Source organism: Aphanomyces astaci, assembly GCF_000520075.1.
Source record: "Aphanomyces astaci strain APO3 unplaced genomic scaffold supercont1.59, whole genome shotgun sequence".
In the NCBI taxonomy this organism is placed as follows: Eukaryota; Oomycota; class Saprolegniomycetes; order Saprolegniales; family Verrucalvaceae; genus Aphanomyces; species Aphanomyces astaci.
In genome coordinates, this window is record NW_009798322.1 from 62,084 (window position 1) to 87,029 (window position 24,946).

General features: G+C 51.9%; 7 protein-coding genes across 11 annotated transcripts in view; 3 read left to right on the plus strand and 4 right to left on the minus strand.

The window, feature by feature from the left end:
* The window catches only part of H257_14562 (hypothetical protein), a 15,389-nt gene extending 5,257 nt beyond the window's left edge, over positions 1–10,132 (minus strand). For 2 of the 3 annotated variants that reach the window (XM_009842416.1, XM_009842417.1), the window contains exons 1-10: positions 10,079–10,102; positions 9,767–10,024; positions 9,160–9,657; positions 8,154–8,369; positions 3,083–7,547; positions 2,653–2,725; positions 2,244–2,432; positions 1,114–2,173; positions 384–500; positions 167–322 (exon numbers count right to left, since the gene is read on the minus strand). In XM_009842416.1, coding sequence (XP_009840718.1) covers positions 167–322; positions 384–500; positions 1,114–2,173; positions 2,244–2,432; positions 2,653–2,725; positions 3,083–7,547; positions 8,154–8,369; positions 9,160–9,657; positions 9,767–10,024; positions 10,079–10,102 — 7,056 coding nt within the window. Of the gene's footprint in view, positions 1–166; positions 323–383; positions 501–1,113; positions 2,174–2,243; positions 2,433–2,601; positions 2,726–3,082; positions 7,548–8,153; positions 8,370–9,159; positions 9,658–9,766; positions 10,025–10,078 lie in introns of those variants that run through there. The other variant, XM_009842418.1, reaches the window with a different exon arrangement.
* Positions 10,133–10,208: 76 nt separating this feature from the next.
* Positions 10,209–12,616, plus strand: H257_14563 (hypothetical protein). The gene is made up of 7 exons (XM_009842419.1): positions 10,209–10,268; positions 10,331–10,548; positions 10,613–10,671; positions 10,725–10,780; positions 10,836–10,890; positions 10,947–11,003; positions 11,336–12,616. The coding sequence occupies exons 1-7, from the start codon at positions 10,227–10,229 to the stop codon at positions 11,497–11,499; spliced, it is 651 nt and encodes a 216-aa protein (XP_009840721.1). The 5' UTR covers positions 10,209–10,226; the 3' UTR covers positions 11,500–12,616.
* Positions 11,532–12,523, minus strand: H257_14564 (hypothetical protein). Its single transcript, XM_009842420.1, has 2 exons — positions 11,992–12,523; positions 11,532–11,943 (listed from the first exon to the last, which is right to left on the minus strand). The coding sequence occupies exons 1-2, from the start codon at positions 12,487–12,489 to the stop codon at positions 11,590–11,592; spliced, it is 852 nt and encodes a 283-aa protein (XP_009840722.1). The 5' UTR covers positions 12,490–12,523; the 3' UTR covers positions 11,532–11,589.
* A 279-nt stretch (positions 12,617–12,895) lies between the features above and the next one.
* Positions 12,896–14,251, minus strand: H257_14565 (actin). Its single transcript, XM_009842421.1, has one exon. It carries the CDS (start codon positions 14,195–14,197, stop codon positions 13,067–13,069), a length of 1,131 nt encoding a protein of 376 aa, XP_009840723.1. The 5' UTR covers positions 14,198–14,251; the 3' UTR covers positions 12,896–13,066.
* A 295-nt stretch (positions 14,252–14,546) lies between these two features.
* Positions 14,547–18,771, plus strand: H257_14566 (PEK protein kinase). 3 transcript variants are annotated; one of them, XM_009842422.1, is made up of 8 exons: positions 14,547–15,854; positions 15,904–16,331; positions 16,422–16,845; positions 17,154–17,272; positions 17,322–17,591; positions 17,904–17,974; positions 18,357–18,586; positions 18,660–18,771. In XM_009842422.1, exons 1-8 carry the CDS (start codon positions 15,162–15,164, stop codon positions 18,708–18,710), a joined length of 2,286 nt encoding a protein of 761 aa, XP_009840724.1. In that variant the 5' UTR covers positions 14,547–15,161; the 3' UTR covers positions 18,711–18,771. The 3 variants fall into 3 exon arrangements, with proteins under 3 accessions (XP_009840724.1, XP_009840726.1, XP_009840725.1); XM_009842424.1 differs by having other exon boundaries at positions 17,904–18,586; XM_009842423.1 differs by having other exon boundaries at positions 18,357–18,771.
* A 618-nt stretch (positions 18,772–19,389) lies between these two features.
* On the minus strand, positions 19,390–22,102 carry H257_14567 (hypothetical protein; the record flags this gene model as incomplete). The annotated part of the gene is made up of 2 exons (XM_009842425.1): positions 19,390–20,058; positions 20,122–22,102. The coding sequence occupies 2 exons, from the start codon at positions 22,100–22,102 to the stop codon at positions 19,442–19,444; spliced, it is 2,598 nt and encodes an 865-aa protein (XP_009840727.1). The 3' UTR covers positions 19,390–19,441.
* An 830-nt stretch (positions 22,103–22,932) lies between these two features.
* On the plus strand, positions 22,933–24,716 carry H257_14568 (hypothetical protein; the record flags this gene model as incomplete). Its single annotated transcript, XM_009842426.1, has 1 exon — positions 22,933–24,716. Exon 1 carries the CDS (start codon positions 23,091–23,093, stop codon positions 24,714–24,716), a length of 1,626 nt encoding a protein of 541 aa, XP_009840728.1. The 5' UTR covers positions 22,933–23,090.
* Positions 24,717–24,946: the final 230 nt, after the last annotated feature.

The window sequence follows — 24,946 nt, forward strand, 5'->3', positions numbered from 1 at the left end:
AATTCCAACGAGAAACCACGCCACAACATGAAATTTCACTCGAAAGCACAATAACGTTTTTCCAATCAAACAACGCCATCGATTGATTGGGCGATATATAAAAAGGCCAATATTTTGTAAATATAAACGGCAAAATACCCCAATCGAGTACTACTTCTGTACGTACGTTGGTCGAGAGGCGATCTTTGAACGAGTCGAAGCGGATGTCGGAAATGCGGAATCGCGCCACGTCCTCCGACATGACGCCGGTGCCGCCAAATAACTCGAACGCGGGGGACGTCGCTTTCGTCGAGTCGGACAGCGTCAGATCCAACCCAGCCACCTATAGTAAGTACTAAATATATATATATACTCTAGATGCAACAAGTCGTGATATTCCGTACGTTGATGTCGTAGCTGATTATGTCCCACTTGGACTGCTCCACGTCGGGTTCCGAGTCCAAGCGCACAATGTCCACGACAAAAGTTGCTTGCGATAGCCCGCCCGTCTTGACACTGACCTACCACCATATATATATATATGCGTTGATTCGACAACGATACTGGTTTCCTACACTGAAATATATATATTCTATTCTGATATCTTCAATATATTAACAACATATCTTTAACAACATACAGAATATTCCGCTACCGTTATATCAAATAAATATAACTTGACGCTTCGTAATAAAAAATTTAAAATTATTAAAGTTATAAAAAATTCAGGAATTAATATTTCAAAATTATTATAAAAAAATTCTTGTAAAACCATTATTTATTTATAAATATCTATGATATACTTATTATAGATATTTCTACATAAAATAATAATTATTTTATATATATATAGCAAAAAAATGCGAGAATGGAGAATTAAACAACCGCCAAGCCAATCAAATCACGTTCTGGTCATTTTAAGCCAATCCAAACGTTTGACTCGGCCCAGTCCCTCCGCATTATTTGGCAAAAATTATATATACTACTGTAATCCTGGTATCGTATAGTTTGTACAAGCTGAAATAATTGGATCGAATCAACGGATTCGACTGTTATTTTTTTCGCCACATGACTCACACATTTGGGTGCAATGCACAATATATATATATATATATATATACAACAATATCATACCTGCAGGAACGGACAGTACTCGTCGTTGGGAATGATCAGGTCAAACGTGTTGGGTTTATCGACGCTGAACGAGTCGGACCAGCTCGACGTGCCATTGAGCCCCACGACACTGGCGCGAATGGCCGTGCGCTTGCCCTGGGTCCACCACAGACTGTACGCGTCTCCAGCGTTGATGACATGGTGCACCGTGTCAATTGTGTGCATGAGTCCGTCGTCCTCGAGCACAACAAGCGTCCATGGCGTGCGATTCACCACCACGTAGCGCGGGGTGATGCTAACGAGCGTCGTGAGCACCCCGAAATGGCGCGTGGCGTAGTCCGCCGACACGCCAAACTCGTGCAGTTTGCCTTGTCGAGTGGTCACAGACAGACACTCGTCTTGCCAGTTCATGCGCTTGGGGTCTGGCTTGAACCGAGCAGTCCACGATGACGCCGGCGTCATCATCTTGATGCGCAGGGTGGTTGGCGTCGAGTAGAGCGTAATATCCGTGGAGCCATCCACCACGGATCGGGCGGCGTTGGGGGGGGTGTACGCGTCGTCCTGGTCATTTCCGTAGACCAAGTCGAGCCCAGTCTTGTTGATGATCCACATCTCGGCCAACAGCGTGATCGTAGTTGCTTTGGCCTTGTTCTCTGAGATAACGACCAAAATCGTCAGCGGTTGCTTGTCCAGCCGCTTGAGCCCGAGTGAGAACGTGTCGTTGTTACGCTTACGGAGCAGCGGGAGCCAGTTGGTAGTGTCGCACCCGGGGACGTGGAATGCAAACATGGGCGTGCTTCGACACCACCAGATGGCGGACTTGCATCCGACGGCCACGTCATCCCCCCGAGGCAACGACTGCGCATCTTTCACTTGAAACATGACTGACACGGGCAGTTTGTTTTCAACAACGTATGGCTCGTACAGTTGGATCAGGCCGTTGGCCAACGCCACACAAAACACGGCGACTTTCGACTCGTTTGTGCAGGTGACGCGAATCGTCGATGTGCTCGTGGCGTCGATGGGAATGGGGCTGCTATATGCCCAATCTGAGCCGTTCAGTCGGACGCGCAGTTCCGATCTAGTTAGTACATTTGTGAGTACGAGTAGTAGTGCTAATAGTAGTAGTTAGTAGTACTAGGAGTTCGTACCCCGTGGAATACGCAATCGGAATGTACGTGGCTTCCAACGGCCGCAACGTGCCAACTTCCACGGGTGAATTCCACGTCGGGTCGTACACAAGTAGTTGGATTTCATTGGACAAATGGCTTTGCACGCGCAAATGCGACGAAATCGTCAGCACGATATGGCCCCCCACTAGCTGGGTATCACAAGTCACACTACGCATATACCAAGTGGTTAAGTTCACATGGAATAGATATCGTGTTGTAGCGTCGTTGTATCTTGTATATATATTGTATCGTATCGTTTGTAAATGCAACAAGAGGATTTAGAAAAAGTAACTATATATATATATATATATTTATCTTGTATTATTTGTATGGTATATATATATATATATATATTCACAACGACACTGCAAAGTAAAAGTCTTCAAACCTCAACTTTGACAAACTCCCGCACGTCTCGACAAGGGCATGGGGACGCGTGCCCAACTGGTCGACCACAATGCCTAGATAACACAATATATTCAGTTACATTTCTTCGATATATTGATTATGGTGATTCATGATCGAGTGTAAAAGACGGCTACATAGTATGTATTATTCTCGTCGAAAAAATAAATGAGCACAAGAACCAAATCGGCACACTATTTGATAAATGACCAATCAAACCGAATCCAAAGTGGCCAATCAAATTCACTCTTTCAAGCCCATGCAACATCGAAGTAGTGTGTGTGACTGAGATTAGTGTGAGACGTCGGACGATTCTTCCAAAAGTCGAAAAAATCAACGATCGATTTGGCGGTGATGCAGCACGAAAGTCCAGATATATACATTTGGGGTTACAACACAATATTTGTACATACCTTGAACTGGTTTGGTGTCCATACCAACGAAGTTGATACAGAGCGTGCCGTGCTCCTTATCGTTGGACGTATATGTTCGTGTGACGCCAGAGCCCTTGCCTTTGACATGCACGTAGTGGATATTGTCTGCGGCTTTGTGTTGGACGCGAGTCTTTGCCGACGGATCACTACTCCACCAGTACTCAATGGGCAGTCCCGACTCGTTTTGAATCAAACATGGCGCGTCATGCTTGGTTTGGTCTAGTTGTTTCGACTTGATCAAGGTACCCCCCGCCGACGCCAGCGCTTCCAGCAACCCGTGCGTTGCCGTCACATGCAGCGTGTCGGCCGAGATATTCCACTGCATCGACTTGAACTGGTCTGTGGTGGTTGGCGCGTGCGGAATGTTGGTCATCGCCGACGCATGCACTTTCCATTCCGGGCACAGCGGATGCCATACGCGGCTATCGGGGTTATAGTACGAAGACGCAAATGAAATATCACCGCCCCCCGTGGCCGTGGTCGCGTCGTGGGTGGTCGTCGCGTTTAGAAACACGCGACACGTCGGCAGTTCCAGCTGTACGAGGCCCATATCGCACCCGTCGCAGTCGTTGATTAGCGTCAGCTGCATGCGCTGGACGTCCACTGTGACATGGCGCTGGACTTCGCTGTCTGCGACAAGGGGAAGCGTTTTCGAAGATGACAACGTCGTCGCAGATGTGGGCCCAGACGACGGGAACGCTGGTGCCATGTCGTGCTGCATGGTCGTCCACACGTCTGCCAACACCCGCATGTCTTCGTACGACAAGAACACTTCAACGGGACTCACAGTTACGTCGACCTTGTCTTGGTGATGGCACGCGTGTTGAAAGCCCAGATACGTCACCCCGACCGTCGTGGGTTCAATCAACTGCACCAGGGTATCGCTACATCCTTGTCGATTCGCATTCTGCAGCAATGCTTCGAGGTCCCTTGCTTGCAATGTCAGCGTTTGGTCGAGATTGTCGGCGTGGTTTGCAAAGCTCTCAAGTGCCACATTAAAGTTGGCTGCTACCACGAGTTCGACGGTGGGTTGCTTGTCCGTCAACGACTGCGGCAAGCTCAGCTGGACATTCGTCGCCAGCACATTCATTGTGAACGATGTAGGTGTTTTCGCCAGTGATTGGGCTGCCGGTTCCGAGCATGGCCTCGTCGTCACGTCGTCATGCACGGCGGTCGCGTCGGCGTCCATGGCAAAGAAGCGAGATATATCCGACAACACGTGCGGAATCAGCTTGCCGTGCAAGTGGTTGAGTGCAACGTCTAGCGTCGAGGACGTACCCAGCAGCAGCCCAGCATCATCGCTGGCATTGCTCCATTCGTATCGGATGGTCACGACCGATTCACAGCGCAAGAGGTCGTCGGAAATGAACGCGTTCGCCAAACTCACGTCGAGCGATGGATTTATGTGGTTGAGGAGGCGTAGACACACAGTCAAGTTGGTCGTCTCCAGCGTTAGCCCAATGTCGAGCGCACAGCACGAGAACGATTCCATCCTGAACGACACTGCCATGGTCGCGCCTTCCAAGTCGGCATTGGCATACTCGTACACGACCACTGGTCGATGCGCCATCTCAGACTTGGCCATGATCATGTCGTCGTCGTCGTCTACCGCGACACTCTGATACAGCGATGCGCCGCCAATGTTGTCGGAAAGCATTCGGAAAAACATGAGATAATGCGTCCGAGACATGTGGACGTGCATGTGGGGCATGACGCAGTCAATGGAGAACCGAGGAAGCGCAGTCGATCCGTCGTCGTCTTTCAATCGAGTCGAGTAAATGTCGAGGATCGAAATGTCCAACGTCAAGGGCGTGGCCATGAGGTTGTCGTACCCGCCGCGGCCGTCGGTGCTGTACAGCCCCGCTTGTTCGAGCACCACTTGCTTGAAATCACATGGCAACGTGTGACTGGTGGTGGTGGCCGTGGTGACCCTCTCCAAAAGCGAAGATCCACAACAGTACGAAGCCAACGTGCTGGGGGTGTGATGCACTTGTAGCCGCGATGATTGCAGTAAAAAGTGCTCGACATCCAATGGATCCATGGGGATCAAGATCTTGGGCCGGTGGATGCGGATGTCCAATATGAGCGTCGTGGCAGGTTCCATGATCAACTGTGTCGCAGAGAGAAGCGTTTGGTTGACAAGGGTGCCCAAAATGCCTTGGAATAAGTAGTCGACCAGTTCCAACACTTGCTGGTGAAAGTACACAATCCGGATCGAATCCAGCACGAGGGCGAGGCGGGGCAGCATCGCGCCGCCTTGCACGGCGTACTCGAACACTACCAGCTTTGGCGATCTACCACCTTCTTGCTTGAAACAACCATGGGCCGTTCGGTCCATGCCAAAGAACGGCGAATACTTCGGCGCTTTCACGACGCTAGAATCCACACCTGACACGTCCCCCAGCTCCCCCTTGACGTTGTACTGCCCAGAGTTCTCGCCCACATATACGACCGACGCGTCGGTTACCGTGAGCGTGAGCAGTCGCCGATCCAGTACATCCTTGTTGAATGAGATGCTGAATTGTTTGAGCGAAGCCGTGATTTTCAACGCGGGGATCGTACTGGTGGTGGTGGGGGGGGACGTGGGTACAAGCAGCAGCGTGCTCTGACTCAGCAAGGACGACGACGACATGTCGACCATCATACCCGCACAAGCCCCGTCGTCCATGCTACTTCCATAGGCGGAGATCATCGTATACAGCATCATGATCGACGGCGGATTCCACTGCAAGTGCAACACGTTAAAGTGGACGTCCACCGTCACATCGGCATGGCGAGTGGGGGCATCGGAGGTGGCAATCGTGAGTTGAATCAAGTCGGTCGAGTCTTGGGTGCGGGCCAAGTAGAAATATGGCGACGACGGCGCATAGCACTTGTCTTCCATGCACAGATCCTGCAGCTTCGCTCGAATCGTGGTCGTGGCCGCACTTGACGCTTGGTAGTCGAACCACGTGCCGTGCATGATGATGCGAAACGATTCGTCAATGTTCACGTGGACACACTCGACGACCCAAGTAAGGTGGAACTTGACGCTGGCTTGTTCTTGTGGTGCTAGTCGTACGACTGACAAGTCGGTTGCTGTTTCAACATCCCCCTTCTCTGGCGCAAATGACGCCATATCTGGCTTTGATGTAGCCTTGATGTACCTTTGGCATTGGTTCAACAGACGAGCGTGGAGAGTTCCTAGGGCTACGATGGTCTCTTGGCCGACATTCACGACCACAGATGGCATGGATGCTTTCGCCATCACATATGGGATGCGAGTGTCCTGCAAGTTCCTGGACGTCTCGACGGCGAACCCGACGCTGAAGCCAGGCACGATCGGCACGCCTGGCTTAGACGAGTGCTGTTGTTGCAGCAGGACTTCAATATTGGTCATGTCGATTTGCCACGCGTACACTGTGGCAGACGCTGCTGCTGTCGGCACATCTCGGACGTGAAAGCGGCCCAAGTCCAGCACCACCATGGACGTATGGGCCGCCGTGGGGTCTTCCGGCAATACAACCAGCGGGGCCTTCATGTCCACGAGAACGTCGTACACGATGTTCTTGTTGGTGGCTACCACCGCCGCCGCCCGCATGTCGGCTTCGTGCTCGGCAAAAACGTAGCTTTGCACCGAGCTCGTCGCGTACGCCCACACGTCGTTGAGCGTGTCATGTGTCGAAAAAAAGTCTGCCAGTTGCAGCAGGAACACGGCGTCCAGCACGACGCGGATCGGTTCGGCCGACACGCGCACACGCATGCCCGTCGCGTCCGTCGCGGCTACGGATACCTCAAACGGCGCCTTCTTGTCTGATCCACCGTCATCGACCTGAAGCGTGCAAAACAAGCGGCCGGCCGCGGAGGCGTCGGCGCACCGCCAATTGAACACGTTCAACCGCCGCAGTTGCATCTGCGCCAACCACCGCGACGCCGGCTGGACTTGAAACAAGCACGATCCGGTAAACTCGCTCGTCAGTAGCGGCACATTCTGGTACGCAAACAGCCCCACTTGCCCCATTTGCAACGTCAGGTCCAATACAACAATGCAGCAGTCATCCGGCACTGGCGCTAGTTCGAGCGCCGCGGTTTCTTCAAATGCGCGCTTGAGATCCGCCTTGCCTTCCGCCGACAGCACATCCTGTTGGACATCCTTGGATGACTCGCCTCCTTCGCCGAAAAAGTACCCAAACCACGACGATGACGAAACGGCGTCAGACTTGGTCTTGGCAAACTGAGCGTCGGCCACGTCCCGCAGACGCAGCGTCAGTTCGATCGGAAACATGTCTTCGAGGCGCTGCAAGTACGCCAGTTGCTCCACCGTCAGCGGAATATGCTGCAGGTGATGCTGTTTGTACAGCGCCATGTACATCTTTCGATCGCGCGCGAGTTTGCGCACCACGGACCATCGAAAACGTAGCTTTTTGTTTTTGCTGTGAAACCGCACCAGGTAATCCCACCACACCTACATACACACCCATAAATATATATATATATATCAGTCAGCGTGGAACAAGGTATGGATATATATGTATAGTGCGTATTAAACTGGATAGCGACAATGGAGAATGAATAAATCGACTTATTGTGAACTCGCTATAAACTTCCAAAATTCGCCTGGTTTGTCTAGTCCATATTGAATCACGCCGGAAGTTGTGATTGGTTGACTATAATTGTCCTTTCTGCAAGAGCCAATCAAATCCACTAAAAAATGGATTAGCCAATAGCGTCGATTCGTGATTCGATTCGGCGGCGAGATTCGATTCGACGGGGTCTGGAAATTCGTATCGAATCCACAATACAATCAAATGTACTAATACAGAAGAATCGACAGGAAAGGTTTTGACCAATCCGATTGCAGGAAACCATGATCACGTTCTAATTCGTGTATAACTTCAATTAGTGTGATACCAATCGCCATCGAACACGTTTTGACATACAAAATGATGCAGTCAGTACAATAATGAATCGATCGCATAGATTTGGCGATATAGCACAAAAGTCCAAATATATGTTGGGTACAAAAATCACAATATATATATCGAGCGATGGGTTTGTATATAGTGCGTACAATGGAGTAGTTGGTGATGGACAGGAACGGGCGGTGCCGATTGTACCAAAAGTGCGCTTCAATTGCCAATCGACTTCGCATCGCCAAGTACATAAACACCATCTCGTCGTACTGTTCCCGGCTCAAGTGCAGCGCGAAGGAGCGCACCGTGGATTGAATTCGGTACTTGGGGCTTTCCTTTGTAAACACTTGGCTTTCGTTCTTGGTAAACCGAACCTAATAATACACATATGTCAAATGTTACAAAGATCAAAACGTTTATATGATAGCATCGAGTCAAGAACATATTGTACTTTGCCAGGAATTCAATGTTGCTCAATATTGAACTCGAGCAAAAAGAACCAACGTAGCCTTGAACTAGAATACGATATATGTGGATAATAGGTATTGCCACATCGATTCGAAACTAGAATCGAATGAAAGAACAGCCAATCAAATCACGTCTGTGGAATTTCTGCCAATCAGAAGTACTGATTCTGTCAGTATTGGGCAAATCCTGATATATACAAAACATTCGTATGGTTTAGTTTGAAATAGGATCAAATGCTAGTGGCTACTTGACTCAAATGTCCAAATTTGGGTGAAAAGCACAATACACATGGTCTATCTCGAATACATACTATATACACTAACTAGCCTATAATCACTCCAAAGCGAACTCTACCAAGCAATGCATAAACACAACAATTATGGATAAACAGTATCAAACACAGATTGGGAGACTTGATATTGTCAAGTCGATTCGAAATTGGAGTGGGGTGCTCAATCGAATGGGCAGGCAATCGAAAATCGACCAATCAAAACCCAGAGCACGAACCAAGTGGCCAATCAAATCCACTCTTTGATCAAACCAACGTGGAATTAGTGTGTGACTTCAATTAGTGTGACACTGGACGCTTTTTACATACAAAAGTCAAAGAATCGGTCGATAGATTTGGCAAAGAATCCGCACAAAAGTAACCAAATTTTGGGTAAAAGAGCAATACTGTACGATGAAAGTACGTACGCTGAGGGAGCATGGAGGTAGCAGCAACCATCGCCGATCCAGTTGCTTGAAGTCGCTGTAAATGACGCTTCGCATGGACGCCGCGAACGTGTTGGACGTCTGCAGCGACGTCGAGCGCGACAGCCGGTCCCAATACACGGTCAAGTTTTTCAGCGTCGCGACCTTGTGCATCTTGTCCGGCGGCGCTTCGCTTCGGTCCACAAACACCTTGGTCCCATGCTCGTCGGTGGTTTCAATGCAGAAACTTTCCAACAACACGCCAAACGTGAACGGGGTGCTCGGGTTCGACGTCACGTCTTCGTATCGGATGTGAAAGTCCCGAATCGTGATCGTCAGATTGTCCATGATGCGCGAAGTCAATCGAGTAAAGAACGTCTCGTCTTCTTTCGGCGCTCCTGCGTGCTCGCAGTTGGTCGAGTGACGTTGGTGCTGCCGAAGCAACTCGGCCCGTTCCAGCCGATTTCGTATCCCCACCAACACTTCCTCGGGTGTCGGCAACTACGTCGAATGTGAAATCACGCAGAAAGGGCAGGCGATATTTATATTGAATCTCCCAGATATTCAGCTTTCGCGACTTTTTGGGTTGGGTTTTGGAAAAAATACCTACCTCGTTGTTGGGTACGGCGACCCCATAGATGCCTTCCAGGGTGATTTGAACGCTCGCCGATCCCAACTGGTTCCACGGGACGAGCACATGCACCTTCGCGATGCTCCCCTGAATCACTTGGATGGGCAGGTTCAGTTCTGCGAGTGCGTTCGGCTTGAGCTTCAAATTCGTCAGCAGTAGTTCGCCGCTCCACAACCCCACTTGCAACGATTCTGGGGCCAACCCATCGACGTATCTGCCCAGCTGAGATTGCAAGATCTACCACAGACACATTCGTTGACATCTTGGGGGTACGTGCATCCATCTTCATACCGACGAGATGACTGCCTTCGCCATGACGTCGTTCCTTGCTTTTTGTTCTTTCAGGATAAGATCGGCGACGACCGCCCTATCTCTGGTGGATATCCGGATATACGATGGGTATTATATCCGGATACTTACCTCGCGTTTGGACAAGTTCATGTCATCCTTGGGCATCGCGGCGCGCTCAGGTGATCTTGCGGTAACGTTACCGTCGGATGATGGATAACGATAGCGATATGTGTGTCATAACGAAACGAGTAGGAAGTGAAGAAGCTCATTGCTAGTGGGCACAATCCGAATGCGGTAGACGAGGACGAGCGAACGGCGCTCCACTGGGCGGCGTCGTCGGGGTATATTGACGTCGTGGAATACCTGGCAGAGATCACACAGCTCGACCGTCAAGATGACTCTGGCTGGACAGCGTTGATGAGTGCCACGTCGGCAGGGCACGTTGATGTTGTAAGTCATTTGCTCAGCAAGTACGTTCTCCTTCACATCCCACACAAAGTTCTCCATTCCTCATCATTATTCCCGTACGTCTAGGGGGGCGAATGCCAACTTGGCCAACGAAAACGGTCAAATCGCACTCCATTACCACAAAGGTATGTAGGATTGTCTGCCATACCGTCCTCGTCATCTCATTCCTTCTCACTAGGCCGACAAGAAATCGCTGAACTTGTTGTGGACTCGACAAGCAACATTAATCATGCGGTACGTGCATGATGTTGTTGCATACATTAGTCTAATGTGTTTCACATGTCGTTAGGACCGATCTGGCGCGACTCCGCTGACGAAAGCATTGGGTGGTCGGCCGTCACCAGGTGCGCTTCCAACTTCAAACCATCATCCCCTCCCACCACCGTTCGTTCCCCTGTAGAGATCGTCCATCTCTTGCTGGATCATGGCGCGTCCCTCTCTACCCAAGACGTTCATGGTACAGTTGATCTTTCGTCAGTCCTTTGGCCCAAAATTTGGCTGACTTTCGGATTCTTTGCCAAATCTATCGATCGGTCGATTCTTTGTATTGACTTTTGTATGTAATAAGCGTCCAGTTTCACACTAATTAAAGCCACACACTAATTTGATGTTGCCTTGGTCCAAGAGTGGATTTGATTGGCCACTTGGTTCGTGTTGTGGGTTTTGATTGGTCGTATATATCGAATGTCTGTCGATTTGGTTCTTCTGTTCATTGAGCCCTCCAATATTTCGAATCGACTTGACAATAATATGATGTACCTATACCCCATGTCAATTATGTCAACACAGGCAACTCGCCATTGCACATTGCACTCCTTGAAGGCCATGAAGGCATCGCGGCAATGCTCGTGGAACATGGCGCCAACGTGCATGCGACCAACAAAGCCAAGCAATCGTGCTTGGACATCGCGCCGCGGGCGTTCCGCCTGCGCGTCCTTGCCGCGCCATGTTAGCTTGAACTTGCGACACAGTTTGAAGAACAACATGGAAAAACAAAATTCGATTTTTCTTTTTTCTTTTTAAATGGCATTCGTGTAATAGTATTACGCGGTGCGTTTGAAATGGTTTTCGTCAATGGTCGAGTAAATGTGCCCTTCGTTCGTGAGGTAGTTCAACGCGTCGCGAAGTTGGGCGTCGGTGACGCGCCCGTGGAGGTTCTGCTTGATCTGGTCCACCGACAGACCCATGTCCAGCGAACTCGCGCCCAGGATATCGAGAATCGCCTGCTGCGCGGGGTCTGAGAACCCAGAGTCCGACGCGCCAAAGTTGTAGTTTTGCTGACCGCCTGTGGACGCCGCTTGCCCGCCAAACGCGTTGAACCCACCACCGAAATGACTCGAGGTGTCGGTGAAGCCTTGCGTTCCCGCCGCTGCACCTCCTCCACCACCAAGAGGACCCTACACGAACACAACCATCAGCATGAGTTGCAATGAAATCAATCGTACCTTGGTGTTGCGGAGGTGTGTGTAGATACAGTCGAGGAAGTGGTGCGTGATCTGGTTAAAGTTCTCAACAGGGGTCACCGTATGACAGGATAAGCTTGTCTTGCCACCGAACGACCGCAGGTTGCCGACAGCAGACACGTAAATCCCGTCCTGCAACGTCTCTAGCAGTTGCTGCTGATACGGATCGTCTTCGCCTTGTAAGAAATATCGCGACGCAAACGTGGCCGTGCCGTCGTTGATCACGAATGTGATGGTGGTCGAGTTGTGCACCACTTCCGTCAAGAGGCCCACGAGGTGGACGTTGTTCAGTTCCTTGCCGTCCACAAGGGGGTTGTCGTCGCCACTCGCGACCGCCGTTACCAATTGGCGCACAGTCAGAGGGGTGAGTGTTTGGTTCTCCCGGGAATTCCCGCCACCTTGCTTCTGTGGGGTATTCTGGGACTCCATGTAGCCGCCGCTACCTTCCATGTACCCTCCATCGTTGCTCTCCCACTGCATTCTTGTGTTTCGTGCCGAGAAAATTATGGCGCTGAGTTTCGCGGTAAAAATCGCTCGTAGATTTTATTGGATAAAAACGTTGTTCAGAATCCAATCAAATCTATCTGATTAAATAATAATATATATACTCCAGAGTATTAATAGCAGCACATTTGATTAAATAACATAAATATTTATCACTTTTGACGCCTGTTGGAAATATACTATCCAAACCATCATGGAAACATAAAACGTCGCCGGCAATACTAAAACACAGTCATCGATTATCATTGCAAAATAATATTAAGATTTGTAGCAATACTTTGTCGACTTTTGCAATGGACCGAAAATGATGCCAGCGACGCAAACGACATGGAGAAATAAATGCGAATGCTTGAGCTGCATAGGCGAAGGACATCCGAGAAACTAGATAACTACGTATACTTTATTCAGAATTGATGTTTAGTTCCTACGAATTAAATCGACATCAGGCACATTTAAGCCCGCGGGGCACTAGCCAAAGCACTCAAGCCTCAAAGCGACTGCCACATGAGCTGCAAACACGATCGCTGCCGATGCAATCTCGCCGAGTGTGCATTTAAAAGCACTTTCGGTGCACAATGGACGGTCCACTTTCATCGTATTCGGCCTTGGAGATCCACATCTGTTGGAACGTGGACAGCGACGACAGGATGGAACCACCGATCCAGACGGAGTACTTGCGCTCAGGGGGAGCGACGACCTTGATCTTCATGGTGGAAGGCGCCAAGGCGGTCAATTCCTTGGTCATACGCTCCGAGATACCGGGGTACATGGTGGTACCACCCGACAACACAATGTTGCAGTACAAGTCCTTGCGGATATCGACGTCGCACTTCATGATGGTGGAGAAGGTGCAGTCGTGGATACCGGCCGCTTCCTTACCGATCAAGGAAGGCTGGAACAACACTTCGGGGGTACGGAAACGTTCGTTGCCGATGACAATCACGTTACCATCGGGCAATTCGTAGGACTTTTCGAGGCCCGACGACTCGGCGGCAGTCTTCATTTCTTGGTCGAAGTCAAGGGCGATGTAGGTCAACTTTTCCTTGATGTCGCGCACGATTTCGCGTTCGGCCGTGGTGGTGAAGGAGTAACCACGTTCGGTCAAGATCTTCATCATGTAGTCGGTCAAGTCGCGACCAGCCAAATCCAAGCGGACAATGGCGTGGGGGAGAGCGTAACCTTCGTAGATGGGCACGGTGTGGGACACACCATCACCAGAGTCCAACACGCAACCGGTGGTACGACCAGACGCGTACAAGGACAGCACGGCTTGGATGTTGACGTACATGGCGGGCACGTTGAACGTTTCGAACATGATTTGGGTCATGCGTTCACGGTTGGCCTTGGGGTTCAAAGGAGCTTCCGTTAACAACACAGGATGTTCTTCGGGGGCGACGCGCAATTCGTTGTAGAAAGTGTGGTGCCAGATCTTCTCCATGTCGTCCCAGTTGGTCACGATACCGTGTTCAATGGGGTACTTCAAGGTCAACACACCACGCTTGGATTGAGCTTCGTCACCCACATAGGCGTCCTTTTGGTCCATGCCCACCATGATACCGGGGTGCTTGGGGCGACCCACGATGGAAGGGAAGACGGCGCGGGGAGCGTCATCACCGGCGAAACCGGCTTTGCACATACCGGAACCGTTGTCTACGACAAGAGCTTGGACATCATCATCGGCCATCTTGAATTCGGTTTGGGGTTTGACGGCAAATCGAAAAGTGCCTGACGTAGTCGCTTTCCTTTGGAAACAGGTCAAAGCTGTGGCCATGTTTTTTTTTCGAAAGATTCGGTGTTTAACAACATTTGGTCACTAAATGTCCATAAAACCTGGGCGACGGAATGCCGAATCTCCCTTGATTTACGGACGTCCGCATTTCGTGCTAGTTCTGTCAATACACATGCATTATCACATTTAGCCCCTCGTTAGTCACCTTGGTTTAACGACATGCGTGCCAATTCCGTTGCACTGTAATCATTACTTATCCTTTTCGGATCAAATTAAATACATGGTATCAAGAACAAATGATGCAATGAACTTCTCTACAGCCAGCATTAAACGTTTCTATTTAATGACGAGGGAATCTTCCATCATAATGTCACTAACGTACATGGGTGGCAAGAAGGCGGGGTAGGGGATCTCGATCCATAATTTCATTGGCCAATAAGATTCCGTTGAGCGTCTGAAACATGATTTCAATGGAGCGCATCGTTACACCGCGCAACAGGGCGTCGAGCGAGGGGGCGTCCGTGCGCCACGTCGCTCATTCCCAACGCTCGGCTTCCATCTCGTCGAGGCACTGCTGTTGAGGCTGCGTTTCCCTCCATGAAGGCGCCGTCACGAGTGGTGGAGTGTTCAGTGCCTAGTCGCCAATCTCCCCCTGCCACGTCACTTTCATCGTCGTACTGCAAGTATTGCACATCACCATTAACGTCAACGACATCACGATGCGAAAGTGCACGTACCGTAGAATTACATCCATCACACATACACACATAGGAAGGATGTCATGGCGGGGCGGCTCCTTTGCCGCCGGCCAAGCCACAAGGGAGCATCGACCCGCCTTGTCACAAGGTTGCACAAGTGCCTTTCTACGACTTGTGCGGTATGATTGGTCAAAACTTTGGCATCGAAGGAGTTAATACGGATGTTGGACCGAATTATCCGGAATCGAATTGCGAATGCATCAAACTTGCGCCGGCGCTACGTGTACCGACGAAGCGGGGAAGGACGACGTGTCAGGCTGGTAATGGATTATGCAGAGAATCTGCGTCGATCGCCCGTGTTCCGCGGCTCCTTTGACCCATCGACCTCTGACCATGGAACCACCATGCCCACTAGCAACCCAAGAGGAAGTCCCGTGGAGAGGCATCTGCGTCCTGCGCGCCATGACGTGCATGAGTTCAAACTCGACCATATCCCGGCTCAAGCGGCAGCTACCTTTGACCGCTTCGAACCAGATGAGACGACTACACCCGACACAGACAGCATCCCCGTTCTGTGCGAGAAGCAGGTGACGATCATCGTGTTGCTGGCACGGGTATGCACCGTTTACGACGCGACGCCCAAGACATTTGTGGCCAACGTCCTGCGCCTCCATCGTCTCGGCATTATCGACTCGATCGCGTTCCTCGCCGACTTGGGTCTCCTTCCCACGTCTCCATTGGCGGCATCTTCGTCACCACGACACGACTTTCTCGAGCCATGGGACGCCGACCCACGCGGCCTCCACCTCATTCCGCAGACGCTCAACATGTCCCGGTACGCGCGGGACTTTGACGAGCTGTGTCTTCTCGGCCGAGGGGGTTTTGGCCACGTGTTCAAAGCCCGCCACAAGCTCGTACGACGATCGTTCCATCGTGTCCTTTCTGCGTCTCACGTTGATCTAGGACGGGCTGTGCTACGCCATCAAACAAGTGCACTTTCTCAACAAGGGGTACCAATCTCCCTTGGTTCAAAGCGTGCTTCGGGAAGTACATTGCTTGGCGCGGTGCGACCACCCAAACGTGAACCGGTACTACGGCGCATGGCTCGAACCGACGTGGATCCCCATGGGTCCATCGGCGTCCGCGGCGGCGGCACCAGATGCGCATGTCCACATGTCCAGTCATGGCGTGTCGCTGTCGTCCATCGAAGCCAAACGCGAGAATCGCCACCTGATTGAAGACATCCGACGGTTTGTGGACCTCCAGAGCAACCCCTCCGACGACAGCCTGTCGTGGCGCTCCACCACGTCGCAGACGCGGTCCTTTGCCGAGTATTCGGAAACGTCGTCGCTTGAATTCGACCACAGCAACGTCGCGTCCCAGCAAAGCAAGTACGTGTTCTTGTGCATTATTCGCCAAATCCTTGAAATCGTCACACTAATTTCGGTCATACACTAAATGGGTTGGGTGTTGGTGTGTAGTTTTAGCGACTTGCCCATGTACGACCCGAACGACCACCGCCAATCATGTGACAACGTGTCGACTTCTTCGTCACAGAGAAGCGCCCGTCGCATGTCGTTGGACCATCGTCACATGCAGCTCAAGTTGGTGCCCCAACCCCCCCCTCCCATGGGTGTGCAGCCCAAAGCCAACGGATTCGACTGGGCGTTCCACTTGAAGCGCCACTGGAATATTTCCCATCCATCGCTCAAGCCAAAGCATGCCCATGGTGTTGGTCGTACGACCAAGAGGCAACTGCCGCGCCTCGGGATGGACGGCGGCGGTGATGGTGGCGGCGATGGTGGCGGCGATGGTGGCCTCCACACTTCAAGCGGCGGGCCTGCATTCACGTACCAAGTGACGCTGTACATCCAAATGTTTCTCTGCGAACAATCCACCTTGCAAGTACGACAGACAACCTGTTCATCCTGGTGTAAAATGGTCGATGTATTGTTTGAAATGGCTGCGGGGGTTGTTTGAAACACGATCAACTCATGGTTTGAAAACTAGTCCGCATATATTTGCAATGGTCCATGGATGGTGTTTGCAATGGTCGATCGCTTGGTTTTTGAATTGGTCTACGGATTGCTTTAAAACGGTCAACATGAATTTGGCGACTGATCGTTTGCAATGGTCTATGGATGGTTTGCAATGGTTTATGGACGATTTGCAATGGTCCACGGATGAACTGTGTCTGAAACGATAGAGCGTAGGATTGGATCGACGAGCGCAACCGCCTCCAGCGCGCCGTGAACGTGCACGAAAATGTGACACTGTTTCGCCAACTCGTTGACGGGTTGCTGCATGTCCACGCCAACGGCATCGTCCATCGGTATTCAAGCATGAATACCCTGTCACACTTTATGACCCAAATCATGTAGCGATTTGAAGCCGAGCAACGTGTTTCTGGCGCGCGACGGGTCGTTGAAAATCGGCGACTTTGGCTTGTCCAAGCTGCTCCTACTCGCGGACGACGGGATCATGAGGCGTCCACATGACGAGCCGCATCCTACGGATAAACGCCCCACCTTTGCAGAAGAAGGAGCCGACGACGACGATCCGCGGCATACTCGGGGCATCGGCACCATGGCATATGCGAGTCCGGAACAGGTGGCCGGTCGCGACTACGATGTCAAGGTGGACTCGTTCAGGTTCGAATAACACCCCTTTAGTCTATCTTTGACCCCAAATGTGTGGACTTTTTGCGCTGAATCGCCAATTCTATTGCTGGGTTGGTTGTACTACTGAAGTTTGTCTATGTAAAAAGGTGTTCGTCGATGGTGATTGGTATCACACTAATTGAAGTTATATACACGAATTAGAAGGTGATGATTTTGTTTCCTGCAATCGGATTGGCTAAAACCTTTTCTGCCGATACTTCTGCAATACATTAAAGTCGATTTATTCATTCTCCATGTTGGTTAGAATACCATAACACGTGGTCTAATAACCTGTGGGCGTAGCTTGGGCATTATCTTGCTGGAGCTGTTTGCGCCGTTTCAAACGCGGATGGAACGCGCCGACGCGTTGACCCGTACGTAACGAGAGGGATATGGAGACGACCTCTATAATTCTATACACAACAGTCTACATTTTTATTCGTTTGTACATACTTTATATCATATTGTGGCCTTTACCCAATGTTTGGTTGACTTTGGGGCTGATACTTTGCCACAAATCGATTGATTGATCGATTCTTTGTACTGACTTTTGTATGGAAAAAGGTCGTGGTGATGGGTATCATCAATCACACTGATTGAATTCATACACTAATTTGACGTTGATCTGATTATCTAAATAGTAGTTGTGCCGATTAGTATCCTTCTTTGGTTGTGTCGAATATTCCTTGTATATATATATAAATATCGCACCAATTTCGAAGAAATACAACCCACATATGGTGTCGTCATCGATAGGAGTACGACGGCATCCGTGCGAGTTGCCCGCGCACGTAACTGCGGTGTATCCAGAGGTTGCCGTCATGATCAAGGGGCTCGTGGCCCCCATCGCCGCCGACAGGTGGAGCATGCACACGACCAGTGCGTACTTGACAGCCACGTTTCCATTGAACACGGATGAACGGCACGAAGAAGTGCACTCGCTACGCCAACAACTGGAGGCCAACCAGGCGCTAGTGGCCCACCAAGTAAGTACATATAAACCTCCGTTCTATTCTCCCATGGAAGGCCCCATATACGTACCATGTGTATATCACGTAGGACGCCATCATCCAAGACCTAAGGCGGCAACTCGCGGCCGCATCGCTTTAAACAAAGCACACTCGAATTAGAATAATATAGAAATGATTATACATGTCCAAGTGACTCGACGACAGTCGTTGAAGAATGTACTACGAAAGTATTATTGAACAATCGTGAATTAGCGTAGTTCCGTTAGGACTCAAATGTGGGGTACTACAGTATTTACTAACTCATATTTGGTGTACAAAACTCTCAAAACAGTACTACTATACGTGATGTATTTGAGTTGAGTATTGTGCTTTCGAGTGAAATGTCGTGGTTTCTCGTTGGAATTTAAATCGATTTGATTGGCTACTTCAGATGAGCTCAAAATTATTAGCCAATCAAAACCTTCTCAATGAAATTCAACCAATCAGATCGATTGTGGATCGGCTCCCCAAATTTGTATCAAATCGACAATAGTAAAGACAAAAATCTCAATATTTGGATGTCGTGACCAACATTCTCACATCTGACGAGCTTTTTAACAGTTTATAGTAACGTTAAAGTAGTAGTACTACAGCTCCAAGCATGGTGTTGTTATAGAAGCAAGCTATTGCCACCATTCCGGTGTCGCAGCGTACGTATGCGACGTGGTTCGTGCCCTAAAGGCGGCTTCATTTCTCAAACGGATCCTCGGGACAGGAGCGAGAGTTAGTACTGTACAGTATCCATTTGCCACTACTCTGTGTGCGACGACGATGTGCGACGATGGTCAAACGGCTGGCTGTGTAATTATGGTTCATTTAGAACGTCTTGGCCTACGGAACATGCGCATCCATTGGCGGTGGTGCCATCATGACGAGGCCGCTGGGTCGAACGGGGCGTGGTGGAGGGCCCGCTGCTGGCGGGTCGGACGACGAGATGGACGTCGACACCCCCAGTCGTCGTCGCTGTTTGTTGAGTTTGTTCTGCCGCGCGACCACACTGCGGCGCTTCCACCACATCATCTTCACGCGTCCTTGCAGTCGTTTCTGCAGCATGAGTGTCGCCAACGCCAACGACAGGTAGAACCCACTCGCGATGAACAGCGCCACAGCCGCGAGCACGGTGAACCGAAGCGTGTCCTTACAAAAGTAGTGCTGCAGCTTGGCCGTGTTGGTGCGCACAAAGCCGCAAGAGACACTGGACACGCATTGGAGGCCTCGGCCGCGGCGCGCGACGTCGCCGAGAGGCCCTTGCCGGAGCTGGTTGAGTTGAGTCGTGGAGTCGACCCGCAGCGCGGCTTCCAACACCCGCACTTGATGCATCAGGGTGTGCTCCTCAGGGGTGGTGGCGTTGTACGCCTGCTGCATCTCGACCGCCACGGCCTGGACCTCGTCATGTGCGACTCTGTACGCATATGCCGTTTCGTATTTATCAAAGCACTTGGTGTCCCCTAAATAAATAATGTAGAATCCACCAATCAGCAGCATTCATCACAATTCTGCATAAGATCCACCTTTGCATCGGGCGTACATGTAGCACAGTGCGGGGTGCGATGAAGTGCTGCTGCATGGCTGTGTGGCGTTGCCGAGTCCATCCACCTTCCACGGCTCCATGAAGGTGGTGGAATTCCACGTGACCCCTGCAGCTGTCCCGGCCTGTGCCACAAGGAATCGCATCAGCCCGTCGTTTGCAAACGCCGTGGCCTGGGAGTTCGTGGTGAGTTGGTCAGCGTAGCGTTGCGCCGCCGCGTTAGTTTGGGCGAGGCTGTTGTGAACGGACGCATTCGACGCGAGCAGGCCCGTGTGCAGCACACACCCGAGTCTTGTGATGTGATCTAAGTGGAGCCCGACGAGCGCGCGTGCCACGTCGTCTGCTGCAGTCGTAGTCAGTGGAGTAGAACAGCTCCGGACAAGGGCGGCGGCGGGCCGAGGGAGAAACGGGTCGGGATTTTGTAGCACCACCGTCAGGTACATGCACATGTCGTTGCCGACGACCGACGCGGCGAGCAGGACCCCGGACGCTGCGAACCCGACGACGGCAAATACGACCGCGAGGATCCAACTCACATGGAGCACGTACAGACAGCCGCTTGTGGGCGACCGCAGGCCGTGCACGATCCCCATCAGCGCCAACACGGATGACGTCATGGCGACAACGAACATGGCGAGCACAGCGCCGAACCCGCCGAGTTGGATGTGACCGAGAATGTATTGGAGGCGGGGGTACGTGGAGGCGGCAAACATGGCCGCGGCCGACCCGAGCGCCGACAGCGCCGCTAGCGCTTCGTCCGCCCCATCCGCATCTGCGACATCGACTTGATTGAATGTCCACTGGGCCAATGATTGCACTTCGTCTGATGCAGCAATCAGAGGCATCAGAATCGCATCGAGTTGACGGGGGGCGTCGGCGCAGACGGCATCGGGGCATGGAATACACGGCATGTTGGAGGCAGATGCATAGGGTGGAAGTGCAGCAGCAGACGAATTGTGCGGCTGGCACGCATAAGAGGGAAAGCCTCCGACTGTAGAAGGAGCATACTGATTGATAAATGTATGAGCTGCTTGGGAGACGTTGGGTAGCATGCGGTCGGGGTGGGCTAACAAAGATGTAGACGCCGAATCGATGAGAGCTAACCGGACGGACGCGGTGAGGTCGGCTAACGGACGGGAGAGGTCGATCTGGATCTGCAGGACGGACGTGGCAGTTGCTTGGATCGTGTCCAGCGTCTGGTTGATGCCGCGGAGGTAGGCGGGGCTAAGGAGGAACACGAGGAGCCCCAGGCCCACCAGCATCCCGGTGGACACGACGACGGCGGAGATGGGCAGCCATCGGTCCACGGTGGTGTAGCCCTTGCGGAGGGGGGTGGTGCCGTAGCACCTGTCGCAGCCAAAGCGCATGACGACAAACACGAGGATGGAGATGAGGACGACGGCGGCCAAGACAAGGCCGAGGAGCGCGTATGGCGCGACGGAGGTCGGGTACGTCTCTGTGGCCCACAGCGTGGCAGCGTCTCCTTCGGCATCGGTAAAGTACATGCCGCGGGAGGCTGTGGAGGAGGCAGATGGAGGCATCCAGCGGCAAGACTCGACGCGTTCGCAGAGGGCTTGGTCGTAGCAATTGCCAGGGTCGAGTAGGCGAACGCACGAGGCATTGGCGGCGACGTCGCTGTCGACTGACACACATCGTGACGAGGACGGCAAGTCGTGCACGCATTTGGCCACGACCAAACTGCGCAGCGCATTGCGGTACCAGTCGTCCGAGAGGCCGCGCGTGTGGTTGAGGAGCGACCATGTCCAGTCGCCGACGAGGGTAGCCCAGTACAAGAGACCTGAGGGGGATGGAGGGGTCCACACAGTCAACGGCGTCGACGGCACGGAACACTCGGACGCGGCACGAGTCGACGCACTGGAGCATGCCGCCGTCACGCTCGGGTATCGCTCGCCATGGACAGTCGACGGGAATATGGCAAGTGTCAGCACTAGGAACAACGCCATGGCATAAATTGCTATGGCGACTCCGTCATGCGCAGGAAGTATTCGCATACCTCCAACGATATGACGCGTGCAATTTTCACTGCAGGATCCTCGGGCACGTAACTGCCGTAACCGCCAAGTACATGAAATGATTATCCCCAATCAGGGTTTTACATCAAGATTTCTTTGGCTTTGGACTTCTTGCTGGCAATCTACAGTAACGTTAGCGTTACTAGTGTATTGGTATTTATCATTGATTTGTTCTTCCGAGTGATCTACATGGAGTCAGGAAATCAGGAAGCTGCTGTACCAGTAAGGGCGATTTCAGACCCATTTTTGCGTGGCCCTTTTTGTAGCTTTTTACAATCACATATTTGCTAAACAACGCTGCAACCTGAGCGAATTCTGGCCAATATCAATGGTTAACCTTAATACCGTTACCAAACAATCCCCCCTCTGTCACATTCTGGATAAAGTCCCAACCGCGTCCTCCGAGGGTGCAGCCCCTACACGTACCCCGTCTGGTCACATTACTGTCCGCCGATCGCACAAGTCTACACTCCGTGGCTTTTTCCCCGCCCGACATATCTACCTGTACTAGTAGTTATCAAGCTTGGCTCATGTGGTTCTTAGTTTATGCCAAGGTACATTACAAGCTAGCTTACACTAGTCGTAACTAACGTTAATTCGCAACTTCTCCCAATGTTAACTAAAGAGTGCTACTGTAACTATAAGGGTGACTGACACCTTCATACTTGGATGCGATTGCGGTCGCTCGCTTTGTTGTCGTTCTTACCCTTGTGGTTGCAACACCAATTGTTCGGCGTTGAAACGCTTGTTCCATTCTTCCATGCAAAGTTGGAGGCATGTCAATCTGTCAACCCTTGATGCGAAACTTTGCCTCGAACAACAACAACGCCCTCCCTTTCTCCAGTCTCATCTTGCGATTTGCAGCTCCTCGATTGTAGTCTGTTGTGTTCGCGTCCCCGTTCAATCTTTGTCGTAAACTATGAAACTCTCCAAAGTCGCACTGATTGGCCTTCTCTTCGTGGCTGCACGTGCCCAAGACGACGCAGCCCCTGCGGCCGACGACTCGCCACTTGTCTCCCAATACGAAGCTTCCACCAGTACTGAAGCCGACATCACGACTGCCATCCAAAGCGGAAGCTCTGACGATCAAATTATTACGTCATTGAAAGAACAAGGGCTCTCCGTATCTCAAGCCGAAGTAGCTCTTGCTGCTGCTAAAGACAATTATCAATCAAGAGCGTACGATGTTGCAACCAGCACCCAAGACAACGAAGCTACAAGCACTCAAGCAGACTCCGAAGGTGAAGTTGCTGCGGCGGCTGCCGTGGACGCCGGCGCCACGGAGCACCAAGCGGACGACATTGCCGACGCCATCGACAACGAAGGCGCCTCGGCTGCGTCCGCGTCCATTGATGCCGGTTTGACCAACTCGCAAGCGGCCGAAGTGATCACGGAAGTGGTGACTGTGTCCGAAGACATCCCCTCGCAAGGCGAAGTGGCTGCTGACGCCGCCGCGGACGTTGGTGCCACCGATGCCCAAGTGGACGAAATCAAGGATGCCGTTAACAACGGTGCGTCTGCTGCCTCGGCTGCGTTGGACGTTGGTCTGTCGGACGCCCAAACGGCCGAAGTGATCGACCAAGTGACGTCCGCCTCGGAGAACATCGCGGACCCCGCCGATGTGGCCGCGGCGGCTGCCATCGAAAGCGGTGCGTCGTCGAGCCAAGCGTTGGAAATCGCGACCGCCGTGGACAACGGTGACTCCGCTGCGGTTGCCGCCACCGAAGCCGGCCTGGAGCCTGCCGCCGTGGCCGACATTGTCAGCGAAGTGATCGACTCTGCCGAAAAGGTGTCTGACCCTGCTGACGTCGCTGCCGCCGCCGCCCTCGACAACGGAGCGACTGCGTCTCAAGCCGCGGACGTGGCCGAATCGGTGGACGCTGGGTCGTCTGCTGCGGCTGCCGCTGCCGACGCCGGTTTGGACACGGCTGCCGTGGCCGACATCGTGGACCAAGTCTCGTCGTCGTCGGACAACGTGGCGGCCCCGGCCGACGTGGCTGCCGCTGCTGCCATTGACGCGGGAGCGTCTGCCGAACAAGTGGCGGACATTGTGACTGCTGTGGATGCTGGCGAGTCTCCTTCGGACGCTGCTGCGGATGCGGGTTTGTCGTCTGCCGCCTCTGCTGCTGTGGAGGCCCAAGTGGAAGACTCGGCCGACAACCACGCGCCCGCTGCCGACGTGGCTGCTGCGGCGGCCGCCGATGCGGGTGCCTCGCCTGAACAAGTGGCGGATGTCGCTGCGTCAGTGGACGCCGGTGCCTCTCCTTCGGATGCTGCGGCGGACGCTGGTCTGTCATTGTCGGCCATTTCTAAAGTGGAAGAAGTTTTTGACGGCTCACCTGCTATTTCACATGACATTAAGCTTGCAGGGGAGCATAACATGCCGGACGTGTATACGACATACACGACCCCGCCAAGCTACAACGAGACCCCTGCACCGAAGTCGACGTTTGGACGAATCATTGATGCCATCACAAGCTACTTGACAACTGCTCCAAGCAGCCCGAGCCTCCGTGCGCGACCTCAGTGTGCTACCTCGGCCTAGTTTCGAAGTGTAAACTAATAGGAGTACTATTCATAGCATATATTTGACCTTTACCTAACGTTAGTAGATAAATACAAGGTAATTGATGCGCTATTAATAATGTATGTATGGAGCTTTGTACGGAGTACACAACGTTCAGATTTCGAAACAAGTTCACCACGAATCTGCATGGTGCAATCGTATCAAAGCTACTGACAGTGTAAAGTACTATAATACTACTCGATAGTATT

Coding starts and splice junctions, on each gene's coding strand:
- H257_14563 (XM_009842419.1), top strand. CDS start 10,227: ATGTCATCCTTGGGCATCGCGGCGCGCTCAGGTGATCTTGCG. Junction 10,269..10,330: donor CGCGCTCAGGTGATCTTGCG/GTAACGTTACCG, acceptor CGAAACGAGTAG/GAAGTGAAGAAGCTCATTGC. Junction 10,891..10,946: donor GGGTGGTCGGCCGTCACCAG/GTGCGCTTCCAA, acceptor GTTCCCCTGTAG/AGATCGTCCATCTCTTGCTG.
- H257_14564 (XM_009842420.1), bottom strand. CDS start 12,489: ATGCAGTGGGAGAGCAACGATGGAGGGTACATGGAAGGTAGCGGCGGC. Junction 11,944..11,991: donor CACACCTCCGCAACACCAAG/GTACGATTGATT, acceptor GTGTTCGTGTAG/GGTCCTCTTGGTGGTGGAGG.
- H257_14565 (XM_009842421.1), bottom strand. CDS start 14,197: ATGGCCGATGATGATGTCCAAGCTCTTGTCGTAGACAACGGTTCCGGT.
- H257_14566 (XM_009842423.1), top strand. CDS start 15,162: ATGTTGGACCGAATTATCCGGAATCGAATTGCGAATGCATCAAACTTG. Junction 15,855..15,903: donor TCAAAGCCCGCCACAAGCTC/GTACGACGATCG, acceptor ACGTTGATCTAG/GACGGGCTGTGCTACGCCAT. Junction 17,975..18,356: donor ACGCGCCGACGCGTTGACCC/GTACGTAACGAG, acceptor CGTCATCGATAG/GAGTACGACGGCATCCGTGC.